Below are 14659 nucleotides of genomic sequence, written 5' to 3' on the forward strand. Positions count from 1 at the left end.
GTGGGATGTATGGAGCTGGCACAGGTGGCAGTACAAGCCAGCTGGTACTGCTGACTCTGCTGAGCATAAAGTGCTCAGGTAAATTTAATTCTCATCTGATCTGGTTGTTATAATGCCCCTCAGCTGTGATCCTGTCAGTGCTGCGAATGCCTGTGTGCAGCAGAGAGGGGCAGGGAGTAAGGGTGCTGCTCATCTCAGTGCAGCATGTTCTCAGGGGTGATGTCTCCCACAGCGTGGGGAGAAATCAAACACAGCTCTCGGTGATACCTTACTGGGGTGTCGCTGGCTAGGAGATAATTATTAGAACTGGATGTTTTGTGTTTTCTGATGCTGCCCCCGGGGATGCATCCCCAGACCCATGTGGGATGTGGTTTTCCTGCCCTGGCTTAGTCTCCCTGTCACCAGTCTTGCAGGTGCTACATTTTCTGTAGGAAAATTGTCCAGTTGATCTCCTTTGGTGTTTTGAGGAACAGAGCCTTAAATTCCCTGTATGGATCACAGATAGCCCCGATATCTTCAGCACTGAAAATGCAGCCTCACAGGCAGAATGGCCATCCCCAAACTCATTTAGGGGATGTGCAGATTAGGAACAAAAGCTGGGAATACAGCCCTTTGTTGTTAAACTGGTGCATTACATGCTGTATTTTAATTAGGCAGGGTTTGAGAGGCAGCCCAGGAAATCCTCCATAATCCAACACCATTGAATTATTCTCATTCTTTCCCTCTGCAGATTTTTCTCCTTTTAGTGGATAGGCTTTAAGCTGCTGTTCTTGCTCCTTCAGCCAAAACCAGAAATAGTTATTCAACAAAATACTTGTGTGTTCTTTAAAGTAACTGGTGAAGGTGAAGTGGGCAGAGCAGCGCCCCAACTTCAACCACCTCTGTGGCTCACGAGGGTTCCTTGGGGCTTTGGGCTGTTTCTGTGGCAGATCAGCAGCCAGAAGCACGGTGTTACCCTTGGGAGGTGGAAGGGGCTGCTGGATATTGCAGAACAACTCTCCAGTCATAGCTTTCACAAGGATTCTGTCTGAGGGGTTTGTGTTTGCCCTGGCAGGTTCCTGCTTTCCAGGGAGCCCCCTGGTGCAGCACCGCCGCCGGCGCCTCAGGGGTTAATGGGAACGGGCACACTTGACTGCTGAGAGGACTGATCTAATCACTGCCATATCCAAGTGCATCTGTTCACCATGAGGTCATTCTTGTGCATGCTAATGACTTGGAAAATAAAGCACAATGCTCAGCGTTATCAGGGAAGATATAGTGTAAATCTTGGCTTTTTTAGTTGCTAATGGATAGTGTGGAGTGGGCAGAGAAAGCATCTCAGGTTCCTGTGTTCCAGCTTAACGTTTTTAAAGCATCCTTTTCAGCAGAGCATCAGAAAAACTGCTGGGAAACTTGGACATGTGGTATCTGTTGATAAATGGATTCTTTAATGAATATTATGGCATTGCCCAGGAGCAACACTTGAGTGGAGGAACTATTGAGGTTTTCAGCATTCCCTGGTTTTAAAGCCTCGGGAGCTGTGCCTGCTGATTTACATAAAACCGAGATTTTGCAACCTTTTTGTTGCAAAGGTGACACATGCTTTTCTTTTGTGTCTGGACTTCTACATGCCCAAAGTTCTTGTAGAAAATATTTGAATATACAGTGAACAAGATATGGTTTATTTTAAACCACTTTTTGTTCAGTGCTGGGCTTTATCTTTTCCACTTTAAAGCAAAAGGATTATTTGAATGGGACACGCAGATTTAAAATATTTTTTTGACAGAAACAAAACCAAACCCAGACTAATTCTTGTTTTAAACAGGACTGATGCTTTTTGTAACAGTAATTGAGCCAAGGATACCTTTTGTTTTGGTTTGATTTTTCTGGGGTTTTTATACTACTTTGGGGGTTTTGTCCTTTTGTCTTTTTCCTTGAAGCTCTGTAGGGTGTTCTGTCAGATCTGTGTCTGGCTTCTCTATAAATATATATTATATATATATAGTATCTTTTCCTGTTTTCCTGGGAATATTGAAATCATACACATCTGAAACTGAGTAACTGTGCCACTGTCTGGGAGCACATGCGGTGTGTGCCAAGGGTTGGGTTTGATCGGTGTGTCAGTGTTGCCTGAAACCGAACAATTTGTTTCTAATATGTGGGATCTAGGAAATTCCTGACTGTCCTGGTTACCCGTGGGACAGGGAATTGTTAGCATGTGGCATGTATGAGGTCCGCTGGGCACGGTGCTCAGCAGGTGAGGTGGACACTGTGCAGCCCTTGGTGCAGCTTGTCCAGGCAGTGAACAAAGAGGAAAAGCTGAGGGAAGTGGAGCAGAGGCGCCAGGACAGTTACCACAGGAGGCAGGACTCAAGGGCTTTCTCTTCTCCCTCCTTCCCTGTGAGGACTATTCAGGATGAGGCACAAGGAGCAGTCTGGCTTCCCCTGTCCAACCCAGGTTGTTCCTCATCCTGGGCAGACTGGGGCCTGCCGCAGCTGGGCTGCCCTCGGGGAGCTCCTGCAGTGGCACCAGCGGATGCAGGAGCTGCTCCTTGCCCGTGTGCTCTTGGTTTTCAGTGCTCTGCCCATAGTTTCCCTGCTGCCCACGTGTCCCTGTGAGGGTCAGGAATGGTCTGGCATTGGCAGGGCAGGGTCAGAGGTACCTCGACGTGTTGGGGGCAGCAGCTCTGTCCCCGCTCCAGCTCCTGTGGCCGAACAGGCTGATGAAGGTGTCTGCCCAGGAGCCCAGGCCTGGCTCCAGAGGGTCCAGATCCCTGAGGAAGTGGCCACCTGCACAGTGTGCTGGGGCTGTCCCTTGGGCCACCACTGGGGGTGGACAGTCCAAACTTGTCCACTGAGGCTGGGCAGGTGCTGGGACTGCTTCCCCCTCAAGCCTGGTGTTCCCCTTGGGGTCTGCAGCAGCGGAGGGGGTGAGAGCCACATCAGGGCTCTCAACCTGGCCCCTGCCTTTCCCATGGAATTGGTTGGCTCAGAGGGCACTCCCAGCTCTGCTCTCCGGGAGAGGAGGAGGTGAGGGAGAGCAATCCCAGCAGTTGGTGTTGGCATGGGCGAAGATACGAGCTTGATGGGCTGTCTCCTCTGCCGGGTGACAGCTCCAGCTGCTCGAGCTGACGGAGAAAGCTCCAGGCACTGAGGCCCCTTTGCATTTTCCCTCTGCACTGAGGTGCCAGCAGAGACCCGGAGCAGAGGCAGAGCAGAAGCGGGCCAGAGCCGTCCTGCAGCTGTATGCAGAGGGCTTGGGCTGCCCTACCTGTGACACCCACATAACCCCCAGCACCTGCTGGGGTCCCTGGCTGAGGCTGAGCCTTGCAGAACTCAGCAGCAGCTGCTCCAATTTGTGAGTAATTAAACTTCAGTGTGTACATTTCAGGCTTATTTCTGAGGCCCTCAAACTGTGAAGGCCCTCAGTGGTGCCAGGCACTCCCATCTGAGCTGTGGGTGCTGTTTTAGAGTCAGTTCTGCCCTGGTTAACAGGTACTGTCAGAGTCTCTCTACTGTGTCACAGCTATCCAGGCACTGCAGGACGTGATTAACCCAGCTTTAGTTATCCATGGGTTCTTCCACGCAGGCTCAGGATGCTGCTTACAGTGGACTTGGAGTATGTATTTGGGAGCTGGAAACAGGAATGCTGTGCAGATTTACTACAACGATTCTATCTGGAATTGTATTACCTTTGCATTTTCTAGGAAGGAAAACAAAGATTTCCACAGACGTGGATGAAAGGTTAAGGGGGGGCTGGAATAGGTCACAGCCCATGTGAAAACTTAGTGGTTCTTCTCAAGTACCTGTCTTCAGGATCCTCACAGGTCATGGTCTTACCCACCCTTGCTGTCAGGGGTGTTCAGCTGCTTCACAAGCAGTGGCTAAAAGGCCATTCCCAGAGCACGTGCCCTGGGGAAGAAACCAGGTTTGTTCTGTGGACTGGATTTAAGATGCAATAATACCAACTCTCTCCGGCTTCCTGCAAGGTAACCCTGCATTTAAAATGCTTTCATCTGTATTTCAATTGTTTTTAGTCCCTCCTGCAAGAAATGTGTTTTAAAAGCTTAATGCTCTCTAAGCAGCCTCACCTGTGAGAGGCCCTCCAGGGTGTGTGTGTGTGTGGGTGTGTGTCTCATCTGAGTGCAGGTGTGTGTCTGCTCATGGACAGGTTTTATGCACTCAAGGATTTCCTCCTCTGGGAAATTTTTGTGGCACCAGGATCACTACACTGCTCACTTCCTGGGGTTTTACCTGGCTATAGTGTCACAGAGGTTTAGGTCTCCGTGAAGCCTCAAATTTTAGCTGGTTTGAAATGGTGTGGCCAGCAACAGTGCTGGACGTGAAGCAGCTGCATGCCACCATTGCACAGCAGCAGGTTTGGCAGAAGATGAAGCGCCATGAATAATCATTCCAGCTTTTGCCAGCATTCCCTCCCTCGTTTGTTTCAGTCCTCAGACCCCAGGAGGAAGTGCACGGGTCCGTCCGTGTGTCTGCAGGTCCCTGAGGGAAGCTCCCCTCCTGCCTTTAGCAGGGTGTGCTGTGTTGGGCTGGTGCAAGCGCAGCAGTCACAGGGTACAGCTCCTGCACTGACTCGGTTTTGTTCCCCTCCTCTGGTCCTGTACTGACACGGTTTTGTTCTCTCCCTTTAGATTAGAGTGTTCATGCTCTCGCTACAGTAACGGCCGCAGGTAAGAGTGACGCTTCCCACTGGCAGCTCTGCTGCTGTGGTTCATCACTAACAGCTCTCCTTCCCTTCATCCTCCTCCCTCTCTGCCTCTGCTCCACGTTCAGCTCTGCCTCCTGTGCTCCATGTGTGCCTCGCACCCCCATGCTCGGTGTGCAGCTCTGCCTCCCTTCTGCCTCTCACACTCCTGCGCTCCACATGTGCTTCTGCCTCTAGGGCACAGTTCTGCCTCCTGCAAACACGGCTCTAAAGGCTCCTATGTGCAGGAACATCTCCTGTGTGCAGGAACATCTCCTGTGTGCAGTAACATCTGTGTGCAGGAACATCTCCTGTGTGCAGTAACATCTCCCGTGTGCAGTAACATCTCCTGTGTGCAGTAACATCTCCTGTGTGCAGGAACATCTCCTGTGTGCAGGAACATCTCCTGTGTGCAGTAACATCTGTGTGCAGTAACATCTGTGTGCAGTAACATCTCCTGTGTGCAGTAACATCTGTGTGCAGTAACATCCGTGTGCAGTAACATCTCCTGTGTGCAGGAACATCTCCTGTGTGCAGGAACATCTCCTGTGTGCAGTAACATCTGTGTGCAGTAACATCTGTGTGCAGTAACATCTGTGTGCAGTAACATCTCCTGTGTGCAGTAACATCTGTGTGCAGTAACATCTCCTGTGTGCAGGAACATCTCCTGTGTGCAGGAACATCTCCTGTGTGCAGGAACATCTCCTGTGTGCAGTAACATCTGTGTGCAGTAACATCTGTGTGCAGTAACATCTCCTGTGTGCAGGAACATCTCCTGTGTGCAGGAACATCTCCTGTGTGCAGTAACATCTGTGTGCAGGAACATCTGTGTGCAGGAACATCTCCTGTGTGCAGTAACATCTGTGTGCAGTAACATCTGTGTGCAGGAACATCTCCTGTGTGCAGTAACATCTGTGTGCAGGAACATCTCCCGTGTGCAGGAACATCTCCTGTGTGCAGTAACATCTCCTGTGTGCACTAAAGTCTCCTGTGAGCCACGTGGGCCAATGCCCTGTGGCCGTGGCACAGAGTCCCACGATTTGTGTACACTAATGACCCCAGACATGGCAATGGTTTCCATGGTCCACATAAAACAATACCTCTCACGTGTGCCCAGCAATGATTCCCGCGATCCGCGCGTGGTAACCAATCCCCGCGATCCACGTACTTTTTTTTTTTTTTTTTAATTTTTATTTATTTTCCTTTTCCCCTCTCTCTCTAAGTTGCCTCAGCTTGTCCATTTGGAGAAACCTGCATTATTTTGACCATCTGCCATTCTGCCTCACTGCAGGCATGCCAAGCACAACACCTCCCTCGCAGCCCCTCCCTCCCCCGTGCCTTTCAACGCAGTTAATAGCACTACAGGTTTTGTTTTAATCCAAAATTGACAGTTCTGCATTTTTCACAGAAAATGCCTTTACAGGCTAAGTCACACTTTCCACCTTTTCAAAATGTGCAATTTCCCCTCATCAGTTTTCTCAAAGGCCCAATCTGGTCAGGGCTGTGGCTGGGATGCGAATGCAGGGCTGCAGCAGGCTGGGGGGGTTCACACTCGGGGCTGCTGTTCTGCTCCTGCTTTCAGTCACTCAGACACTCAGAGCCGCTCAAGCAGAAGCACAGCTTACACCTCACCTTGGAAGTGCAGTCCAGAGCCAGGGTGGGTCTTTGTCCTCAGACAGCAGCTGAGGGCTCATCCTGCTGCCACCCTGACCCAAAGCCATGTCCCCACCCGTCCTGCAAGGACAGTCCCCTGCTCACCTGTGCCTCAAGGGACAGCTCAGCCATGGGCAGCCTCAGCCAAGGCCCTGGCCGCCCTTTGGGGCATTTTGCACACATTTGAGATTTACCTGGGCTAGGAAGGTGAAGGGAGGATTAAAGAGCTGTGGCCTGGCCAGGCACAGCTAGGAATGGAGTCAGTTGTTGTACTGGAAGTAGGTCTTCCTTACACAACCATCCCTCAGGAGGTTCAGAGCAGGTGCCACTGGTGTGCCAGCCTTCTGAGAGGCTTCAGAACTTGCTCTCCCTGCCTGGCTGTGAGGCTGTTCCTCCCTTCCACCCCTAATAAAAACTTGTGTTTACACTTGAGGAGAGAATTGCAACACAGTTTAAAAATACTTTTCCTGAGGGAGCTGATGAAACACTGTTCCCCTGGGAAATGCTTCGGGAGGAGCAGGGAGGGCGAGTCCCTCACAGCAGCTGCACCTGGTTTTGGTCATTAGTGTCTCATTTAATGACCATGTGCTCACCTGTTCCCCCTCAGCCAGCCTGGGCAGACCTGGCCTCTGGGGAATGACCAACAGGTGACTCCACTCAACAACAAAGTGTAACCCTCAAGACCCTTCCCCAGTGGTGACCATAAGTCAACAGTAACAAGGGTACCTGTAATATAGTGTAAGAAATCACGATTCTTTAGGATTCTTACAGAGGTTAAGGCACCTTCCAGGGAGAGTTCTGTGCCAGCCCTCACACTGGGGTGCTCATTTCCAGCTCTCTGTAACAGACCAAATATACAAGAGCAGTTTGATGGTACACAGCAAAACCCAGTATCACCCACACAGAACTATTTTATGTTGGAGCTTCAAGTGAGCACAATGGGAGCTTCCTGCCTCCCTCCCATGGGACTGTTGGGGCCCTGAGAGCCATTGGGAGCTGCAAGAGCTGTGCAGACCAAAAGGGGGTGATGGGGGGGGGCTCAGTGCTCACCTGGACACTGACAGCCTCGCTGCTCCTCACTTCTGGGAGCTGGCAAAGAGAAATCCCTGGTTTCTCTGGGAAGCACAGTATGGCAGTTCTTCAGCAGCCTGGAGCAGACTCCTCTGGGGGTCAAGTTCACCTGAGTGATGCCCAGGAGAGGCTGGGAAGAGGCAAAGGGGAGGGGCTGCGCTGTGCCACATGGTTATTCTGAGGACACAGGCTGTTTTGTGCTGACTTGGGTTTCCCCTGCCCACTCTGTCTTCCAGGCTGCCTCACCACAAGTGCAAGCACTGACCTCACTGACACCACTGGAATCCAGCTGGCAGAGCCGCCCTCGCCCCCACTCCACGTGCCTCCAGGAGCAGGATCTCTGGGAAGCTGCACCAGCGCCCTCAGCAAGGCGTCCACCTGAGGCCCTGCAGCTCAGAGCTGTGGCCGGGGCAGCCCACGGCACCTGAGCACGGATCAGAACAGGCAGGTCTGGGTGAACACGTCTTGAAGAGCCTGGGTGAGGAGTTTGCTCTGTGAAATGGCCTTTCTCCAGTCTGGACAGACATAGCTGGGGACTGGATGTCACCTGTGTCACCATCACCACTGCACTGGCACCGCGTGAGCCAAGCCCCTGGGCGCAGGTGCCGCAGCCAGAGGTCGTGAACCAGCTCTGAGACCAGTTATTTAATGTACCCTTAGAGCACTGCTTTAGTCATTCCAGGCAGCATTTACCTGTGCATTTCTGCTAAAGAGAGGTTTTCCCGTGACTAGCCCGGTAGCAAACGTTCCCTGCTGGAGCACAGGTGGATGAGGGATGTCCCACTGCAGGAATACCGTGACTTTTCTGCGGTGTGTGTGATGGCTGCGCACTGGAACTGCTCCCTAGAGACACAAAAATAAGCAAATCGCTTTTAGAAGAGCAAATGCCACACTCCTGCCATGACCCCTTCCCGGCACAGCGTGAAGAACTGAGTAACCCCCTCACCTTGTCCCAGCAGGGACCTGTCTCTAGCCTGAGGACAACACAGCTAAAGGTTTCTGAGGACTTAGGGTCCCCCTGGCACCTGCTGTAGTGAGCAGAGCTCGTGTTGGCAGTAGCTGAGGTGTTTTGGTCTACAGGTGTCATAGGTTGATGGGGTTAAATATCCAGTATTTTAAAGCAACAGAAACCTGAGATCAGCAGCCCCAGAGCCCTGTCCTGCTGCTGCTTGGTTGCTCCTGGGCACACATACGCACACCTCCCAACAGAATGGGAGTTGTTTTGAGTGAAGGGATTGCGTTTTTTGGGAAATGCCCCGTTGGGCCCCCGTGTTTGTTTCTGCACTTGCACTTGGTATTGCAGCTGTCTGTCCATCTGAGTGCCAGCACCTGGCCAGGGGCCACCCAGTGCCGGTGGGGCACATTCCAGCCGTGGCCAGTGATGCTGAGGTGGCCCTTGGGCTCTGCCTTGCGCTCTGTGCCCGAGGGGCAGCAGCTCAGCCTGGGTGCCCGGCAGGAACTCACCTGGTGCAGCTGCAGGAAGGAACCTCTATCACTGAGAGCTTGGGCAAACCGGTTTGATTTTCTGCTTCACAGCTGGGTTTTGCTTTCTATTGATTTTCTGTCAGTGAAGGAACCTGGAAAATAAAATATGTATTTTAATTTATTTTACATTCAGGGCTGGACAGGCAAGGGTGTCTGGCACTTAGTTATCCAATAGCTGGTCTGAAAGAATTTCAAAGGCATCCTTCTGAGTAAGGAGCCTTTTCTCCTTAGAGCAATATGTACCTCTAATTCAGGGAAGAATTAAGACATCAATGAAAATCATGTTTTCCTGATGTCAAAAAACTATTAATTTGTATAAACTCCGCTGTGGTTTTGCACCCTGAACTGAATGACAAAGCCACTCTGTTACCCCTCACAAAATTAATAAATCTTTGCTCACAATAAAGTTTCTCCCCAGAGCAATAGAAGGTGGTACCTGTGGTGTGTGTGGCGGTGGGAGGGAGGTGCCGGGGCTGGAACTCCGATGCTGGTGCTGCTGGGCCCGGCTGCTGCGGGTGCCGTGGGTGTGCAGGGCTGGCTCCCAGGGGACAGGGACAGTCCCTGCTGTGGCTGGATGTGGCTTCAGTCCCTCTGGGCTGCGGAGCAGGCAGCGGCGTTCCCAGCCCGGAGAGCTCTCGAGGACTCCACACCGTGCCGTGACTGACACGGGGGCACCTTTGGTCACACACTGCGGCCCCACGTGGCAGCAGTGCCCTTGGCCACCCTGCAGGGTGGCACCTCCTGCCAGCCCGGCCCTGCCCATGGCGCCAAGCACAGTGACAGACCTTTGGGGCCCCCAGAAACCACTGGGCAATTCCTGCAATGCCTCGTGGTCCAAGCAGCAGTATTAAAACTAAGAGGTTTGTAATGGTGATGTTCTCCTCTAGAGAGGAGCATTCCTAGAGCAAATGCAGAGGGCTGCACTCAGCCATAATGACGTCTGAAAAGACAAAGGAAATCTCCCTTTCTCTGCTGAAGAGCCACAGCAAAGTCCTCTCCTAAATTGCTTTCAGGTGCTCTAACTAGTAATGGAGAGTTAATCCAGCTAGCTCCAGATCAGATGCTTACTTTGCAGAAGTGAATGTGCACACACTAAGGAGCTGCTGGGAACCTGGCTTCCACCTGCCTTTCCCCGGGAGGATCCCTGCCCCAGGCCCAGCACCCTGGAGCGGGTGGAGAGCAGCCTGGGCTCACGGCTCGGGGGCCGTGCTGGCAGCGCTCTGAGCCGGCAGTGCCCGCACCAGGGCTGGCACAGCTGCTGTCCCCGCTGCCCTGGCAGCAGCAGGCGTGCGTGGGGCAGGCTCCAGACAGAGGGCACGCAGCTCCCACACAGCTGAGGGCCTGGCACCGGCACCACGGGGCTGGGGGCACCACGGGGCTGGGGGCAACATGGGGCCAGGGGCACCATGGGACCAGGGACACCACAGGACCAGGGGCACCACGGGACCAGGGGCACCACGGGACCAGGGATACAACGGGGCTGGGGGCACCCATGGGACCAGGGACACCACAGGACCGGGGGCACCACGGGACCAGGGATACAACGGGGCTGGGGGCACCCATGGGACCAGGGACACCACAGGACCGGGGGCACCACGGGACCAGGGGCACCCACGGGGCCAGGGGCACCCACAGGACCAGGGGCACCCACAGGACCAGGGACACCCATGGGACCAGGGACACCACAGGGCCAGGGGCACCCACAGGACCAGGGGCACCCACAGGACCAGGGACACCCATGGGACCAAGGACACCACAGGGCCAGGGGCACATGGCCCCACCAGGCAGGACACAGCCCCAGCCACGGGGCTGCAGCAGCGCTGGCAGAGCCAGCCCAGCACGGGGCAGGAACGTGAGCCCAAGGCACCCCCAGCCCTGCACCTGTGGCTGCAGGCACGGAAATGGCATGAAAAATAATTTACTAAATTAAATAAAATATAAACTAGTTTATACTTACCATGGAGTGCCAGAATGGATTGTGTTGGGAAGGAACCTAAAGCTCATCTCATCCCACCTTTGCCATGGGCAGGGACACCTTCCACCATCCCAGGTTGCTCCAAACCCTGCCCAACCTGCCTTGGAACACTTCCAGGACTGGGACAGCCACAGCTTCTCTGGAAACCTGTGCCTTGCCACCCTCACAGCCAAGAATTTCCTCCAAATATCACCTCTAACTGTACCTTCATTCAGCTTTAAAAGGCTGCCTAACATATTTTACAAACATCTGTATAGGTATTATCTTATTCCTACGCCTATTAATATGATCTCTTTAACTATAGAAAATATATGAGGGATGTCATCTTATGTTCTATATATTGCATGCTACAGTATTTCAAACTGCATATCTAATATTTGATGTTATGCATGTCTGTATGTTTCTATTAGCTAGAGCATATGTTGTAGGCATTAAATACAGATACAATGAGTATGTATTATTACATTAAGGAAAATATGTGCAATCTGTGATCTGTAATTTAGGTATAATACAAGGTATATAATGTGATATGCATTATATATTTTACTGTGTATTATATAATATACACACTATATATATTTTATCTTATTAATACCTGGTTTTGAATATTAAATACTGACTATAAAGGTAATAACTCTATTCAAAAATTGGTTATAGGTTAATACAACATATTACCTTTATATTATACAGGTATATCTATATAAGCACAGGTATATCTATATAAGGTATATCTATATAAGCTTGGTATATACTCCAGCTATATGTACATATGACATAAACTATAACATTACTTTGCTAACTGTAATACTGTGTGCATATATGTGCAGTACACTTTTATTTAAAAATGATATAAGAAAAGGATATAAATCGTATCAGTGATGTATGAGTTCTGTGTAACATGATATAATGAACATGCAATATTTGGCACATATATGATGTGCATCATGAAATATTCAGTGCAGTATATAGATAAAAAACTGTATTTCAGACCATGTATGTACAGTGGATATGCACACATATGAGCACCTACACTGTCCTCCACAGCACACAAATCCTGGCTGCAGAGCTGACAAAACCTCCTGTCAGACAAGAGTGTTTCATTACATCAGCATTGGTGATGTATCAGTAATTATGTATAATGCATATATGATATTATGTGCTGTAGATAATATATTTAATATGCATTGTCTAAGTGGCAATATTTAACAGACATATATTAGTATCTATTGTATAATATAATATGCTTTGATATAATACATGTAATATGCATGATCTACATATTCTGAATTCTACTTATGTAGATCATCTATATAGAATATACTGCTATAAAAGGAATATATTTTTAACATTTCTTTTATCACAGAATCCTAGAATAGTTTGGGTTGGAAGGGAGCAATAAAGTTCACCTCATTGCAGCCCCTTGCTGTGGGCACCTTCCACTATCCCAAGTTGCTCTGAACCCCATCCAACCTGGCCTTGGACACTTCCAGGGACCCACGGGCAAATGCAAAATATAATTTATTGTATGTAATAAATTCTGATTTTCTTCTGTGTGTGTAACTAACCCAAAACCTCCCAGCTCAGATGCCCCCAGCTGTACATCATTTTCCTCACATTTGTCATTGAACTGGTATTGCACTACAGGCAATTTCCCTCTAAAACACTGTAAAATGAGCCAATAAACACACCACGGCCCCATACCCTGAGAAAGCAGAACTGTTTTAACCTGCAGCTGAGCCATGCTCCCTCTCTCCCCCAGCCCAGTGCCCACAGCAGCAGAGCCTCTGCTCTGGTTAAATCCTCCCCGTCACTCCCCCATTCCCTAAGGGAGGCTGGAAAGCCTCAGCAGAGCAGCACAGCACAGGAGCTGGGCTCTGCATGCCCTCGCCTCCAGAGCTGCCAGGGGACTTTATTAGACCTTTAAAAGAGCGGTTTATTTCTGAGAGGAACAGGTGGTTTAAGCAGCCCTGGCCGCTGCAAATCCCAATTACCGTGTCGGGAGGATGCGCTCCTGGGAGGGTCCCTGTGCCGCCGCGGGGCTCCCGCTGCTGCCGCTGTGCCCGGCTCTGCCCGGCCTCGGTCCCTGGCTGCCTGCTGAGGAGAAAACAGCACGGTCAGAGCAGCTCTGCGGGCAGCCCAGCACCTGCACCCGATGGCACAGGTAAGAACCGAGCCTGGTGGTGCCTGGTGTGGAGCCGGTACCACAGGACAGCCCACGCTTGGCGTGTCCCATCTCAATGATCGATGCATCAAATGTTGCCAGAGGCAGACCTCTGTTATGTGGACTGTATATGAACCATCATATATTATATAATATAAAAACATTTATAGCCCTAATGAGGCTTCTTCCCCGCATGGAAGGATCTGAGGTGTTTAATGCCACATGCAGGATGTACCTGCACACCTGGATCCTTCACCGAGGGGAGCTGCCCGGGTGCTTCAGGGAACTGCTGTCCCACCCAGCCCAAAACACACTGACCCGGGAGCGATGGGGGTGTGTTAGCAGCAGCAAACCACAGCGCCCTGTGGCACCCTGCAGGCACTGCACGCCCCAGAGAAACATCCGTGACTCCACCAGCCGTTCCCCAGCTCATCAACAGCAATGCCCTTTTTAAACAGCCTTGTGTTGTGTGAGGAAGAGTCTGAAATCCCAGGCAAAAACCCATCTTTGTCCCGGTTCTAGGCTTGCCCCAATCCCATGGATACCTCCCAGCTGCCCACCCTAAAAACAGACGGGAGGTGCTGGGCAGGGCCCCCCAAAACCTTGAGCTGAGCGCAGCTGTGTTTCCCAGCGAGCCCATCCAGCGAGGCAGCTGACAAATGCCTTACCGCACTGATGGCTGCAAGGGACCGTGGTGTTGGTACCAGAACTTGTAAAAACCTCCCCCGGGAACAAGCAGCCTCCAGCCAGCCTTCCCCTGTGGACAGGAGCAGCTGGCCCCAGCTCCCCAGCAGCTCTGAGCTCTGGGGCAGGGATGGTGTCCGTGCTGCATTTCTCAGGAGCCGGCAGGTTCCTCTATCTCATCTCCCAGTTCCTTTCCCTGTGCTCACAACACTCGGTCCCAGACCACACGTTTGGCTCTCGGTGTGCTCAGAGAGGAGGAAGGCTCCGGCACAGCGGGCAAACCCCTCTGCCCGAACGCACAGAGCGTGAGCAGCCTGTGTGCCAGCCACCTCCACTGCATCACGCTCGGGGCAGGATCAGTGTTCTCCATGGTGCCCAAACCTGCTCCCGCTGGATGCACCGAGAGCCATCAGCGATTGATTTCTTGGCTGACAGCAGGAGGCTTTGTTTGCGCAGCGCTGGCCGGCCGTGCTGCCAGGACCTGGCACCCACCAGGCAACACCTGCATTCCCAGGGGCTGCTACTGAGAGCACCCCGGCTTCAGCCGCGCTGCTCGGCCCCCGGGACAGCCACACCTGGGCTTGGGCTCCACCGACGCAGAGCAGGAGACAGAGCCCAGCAGCGGCCCGGTGCCGGGGGCCCGGGCAGTGGGATGGTGCAAGGCAGGAACCGCTAAGCGGCAGGGACAGATCCACCCCCAAAATGCTGTCCGAAGGATGCTGGTGTGAGCGGGAGGCTTTGTGATCTGTCCCGGCATCTGCAATGCCCTTTACTGCCAGCTGGCAAGAGATGCAAAAGGGTGATGCTGATGGCTCCCTGCAGAACCCCTCAGGCAGTCTCACCCTCACAAGGAACCTCTCCAGAAACCCCTCGGGCAGTCAGGGCTGCCCCTCACAAGCACCCTGCGGTGCAGACGAGGGAGAAAGGCTGCAGACACAAAGGCACA

At 52.0% G+C, this 14659-nt stretch overlaps 2 protein-coding genes across 51 annotated transcripts in view; one reads left to right on the forward strand and one right to left on the reverse strand.

Moving 5' to 3' along the window:
• The window catches only part of RALGAPA2 (Ral GTPase activating protein catalytic subunit alpha 2), an 85614-nt gene extending 76296 nt beyond the window's left edge, over positions 1-9318 (forward strand). Inside the window, exons 40-41 of the mRNA XM_086875220.1 lie at positions 4632-4670; positions 7645-9318. Of these exons, the coding sequence (XP_086731346.1) occupies positions 4632-4636 (5 nt within the window). The 3' untranslated portion in view covers positions 4637-4670; positions 7645-9318. The remainder of the gene's footprint in view (positions 1-4631; positions 4671-7644) is intronic.
• The window catches only part of CFAP61 (cilia and flagella associated protein 61), a 95131-nt gene continuing 87543 nt past the window's right edge, over positions 7072-14659 (reverse strand). For 30 of the 50 annotated variants that reach the window (XM_086879355.1, XM_086879363.1, XM_086879365.1 and 27 more), the window contains one exon: positions 12777-12962. In XM_086879355.1, coding sequence (XP_086735481.1) covers positions 12856-12962 — 107 coding nt within the window. In that variant the 3' untranslated portion in view covers positions 12777-12855. Of the gene's footprint in view, positions 7176-7387; positions 7539-8101; positions 8252-8872; positions 8986-12776; positions 12963-14659 lie in introns of those variants that run through there. The other 20 variants (XM_086879367.1, XM_086879371.1, XM_086879376.1 and 17 more) reach the window with 2 other exon arrangements.

This window comes from Cyanistes caeruleus, chromosome 2, assembly GCF_971803275.1.
Source record: "Cyanistes caeruleus chromosome 2, bCyaCae1.hap1.1, whole genome shotgun sequence".
NCBI lineage: Eukaryota > Metazoa > Chordata > Aves > Passeriformes > Paridae > Cyanistes > Cyanistes caeruleus.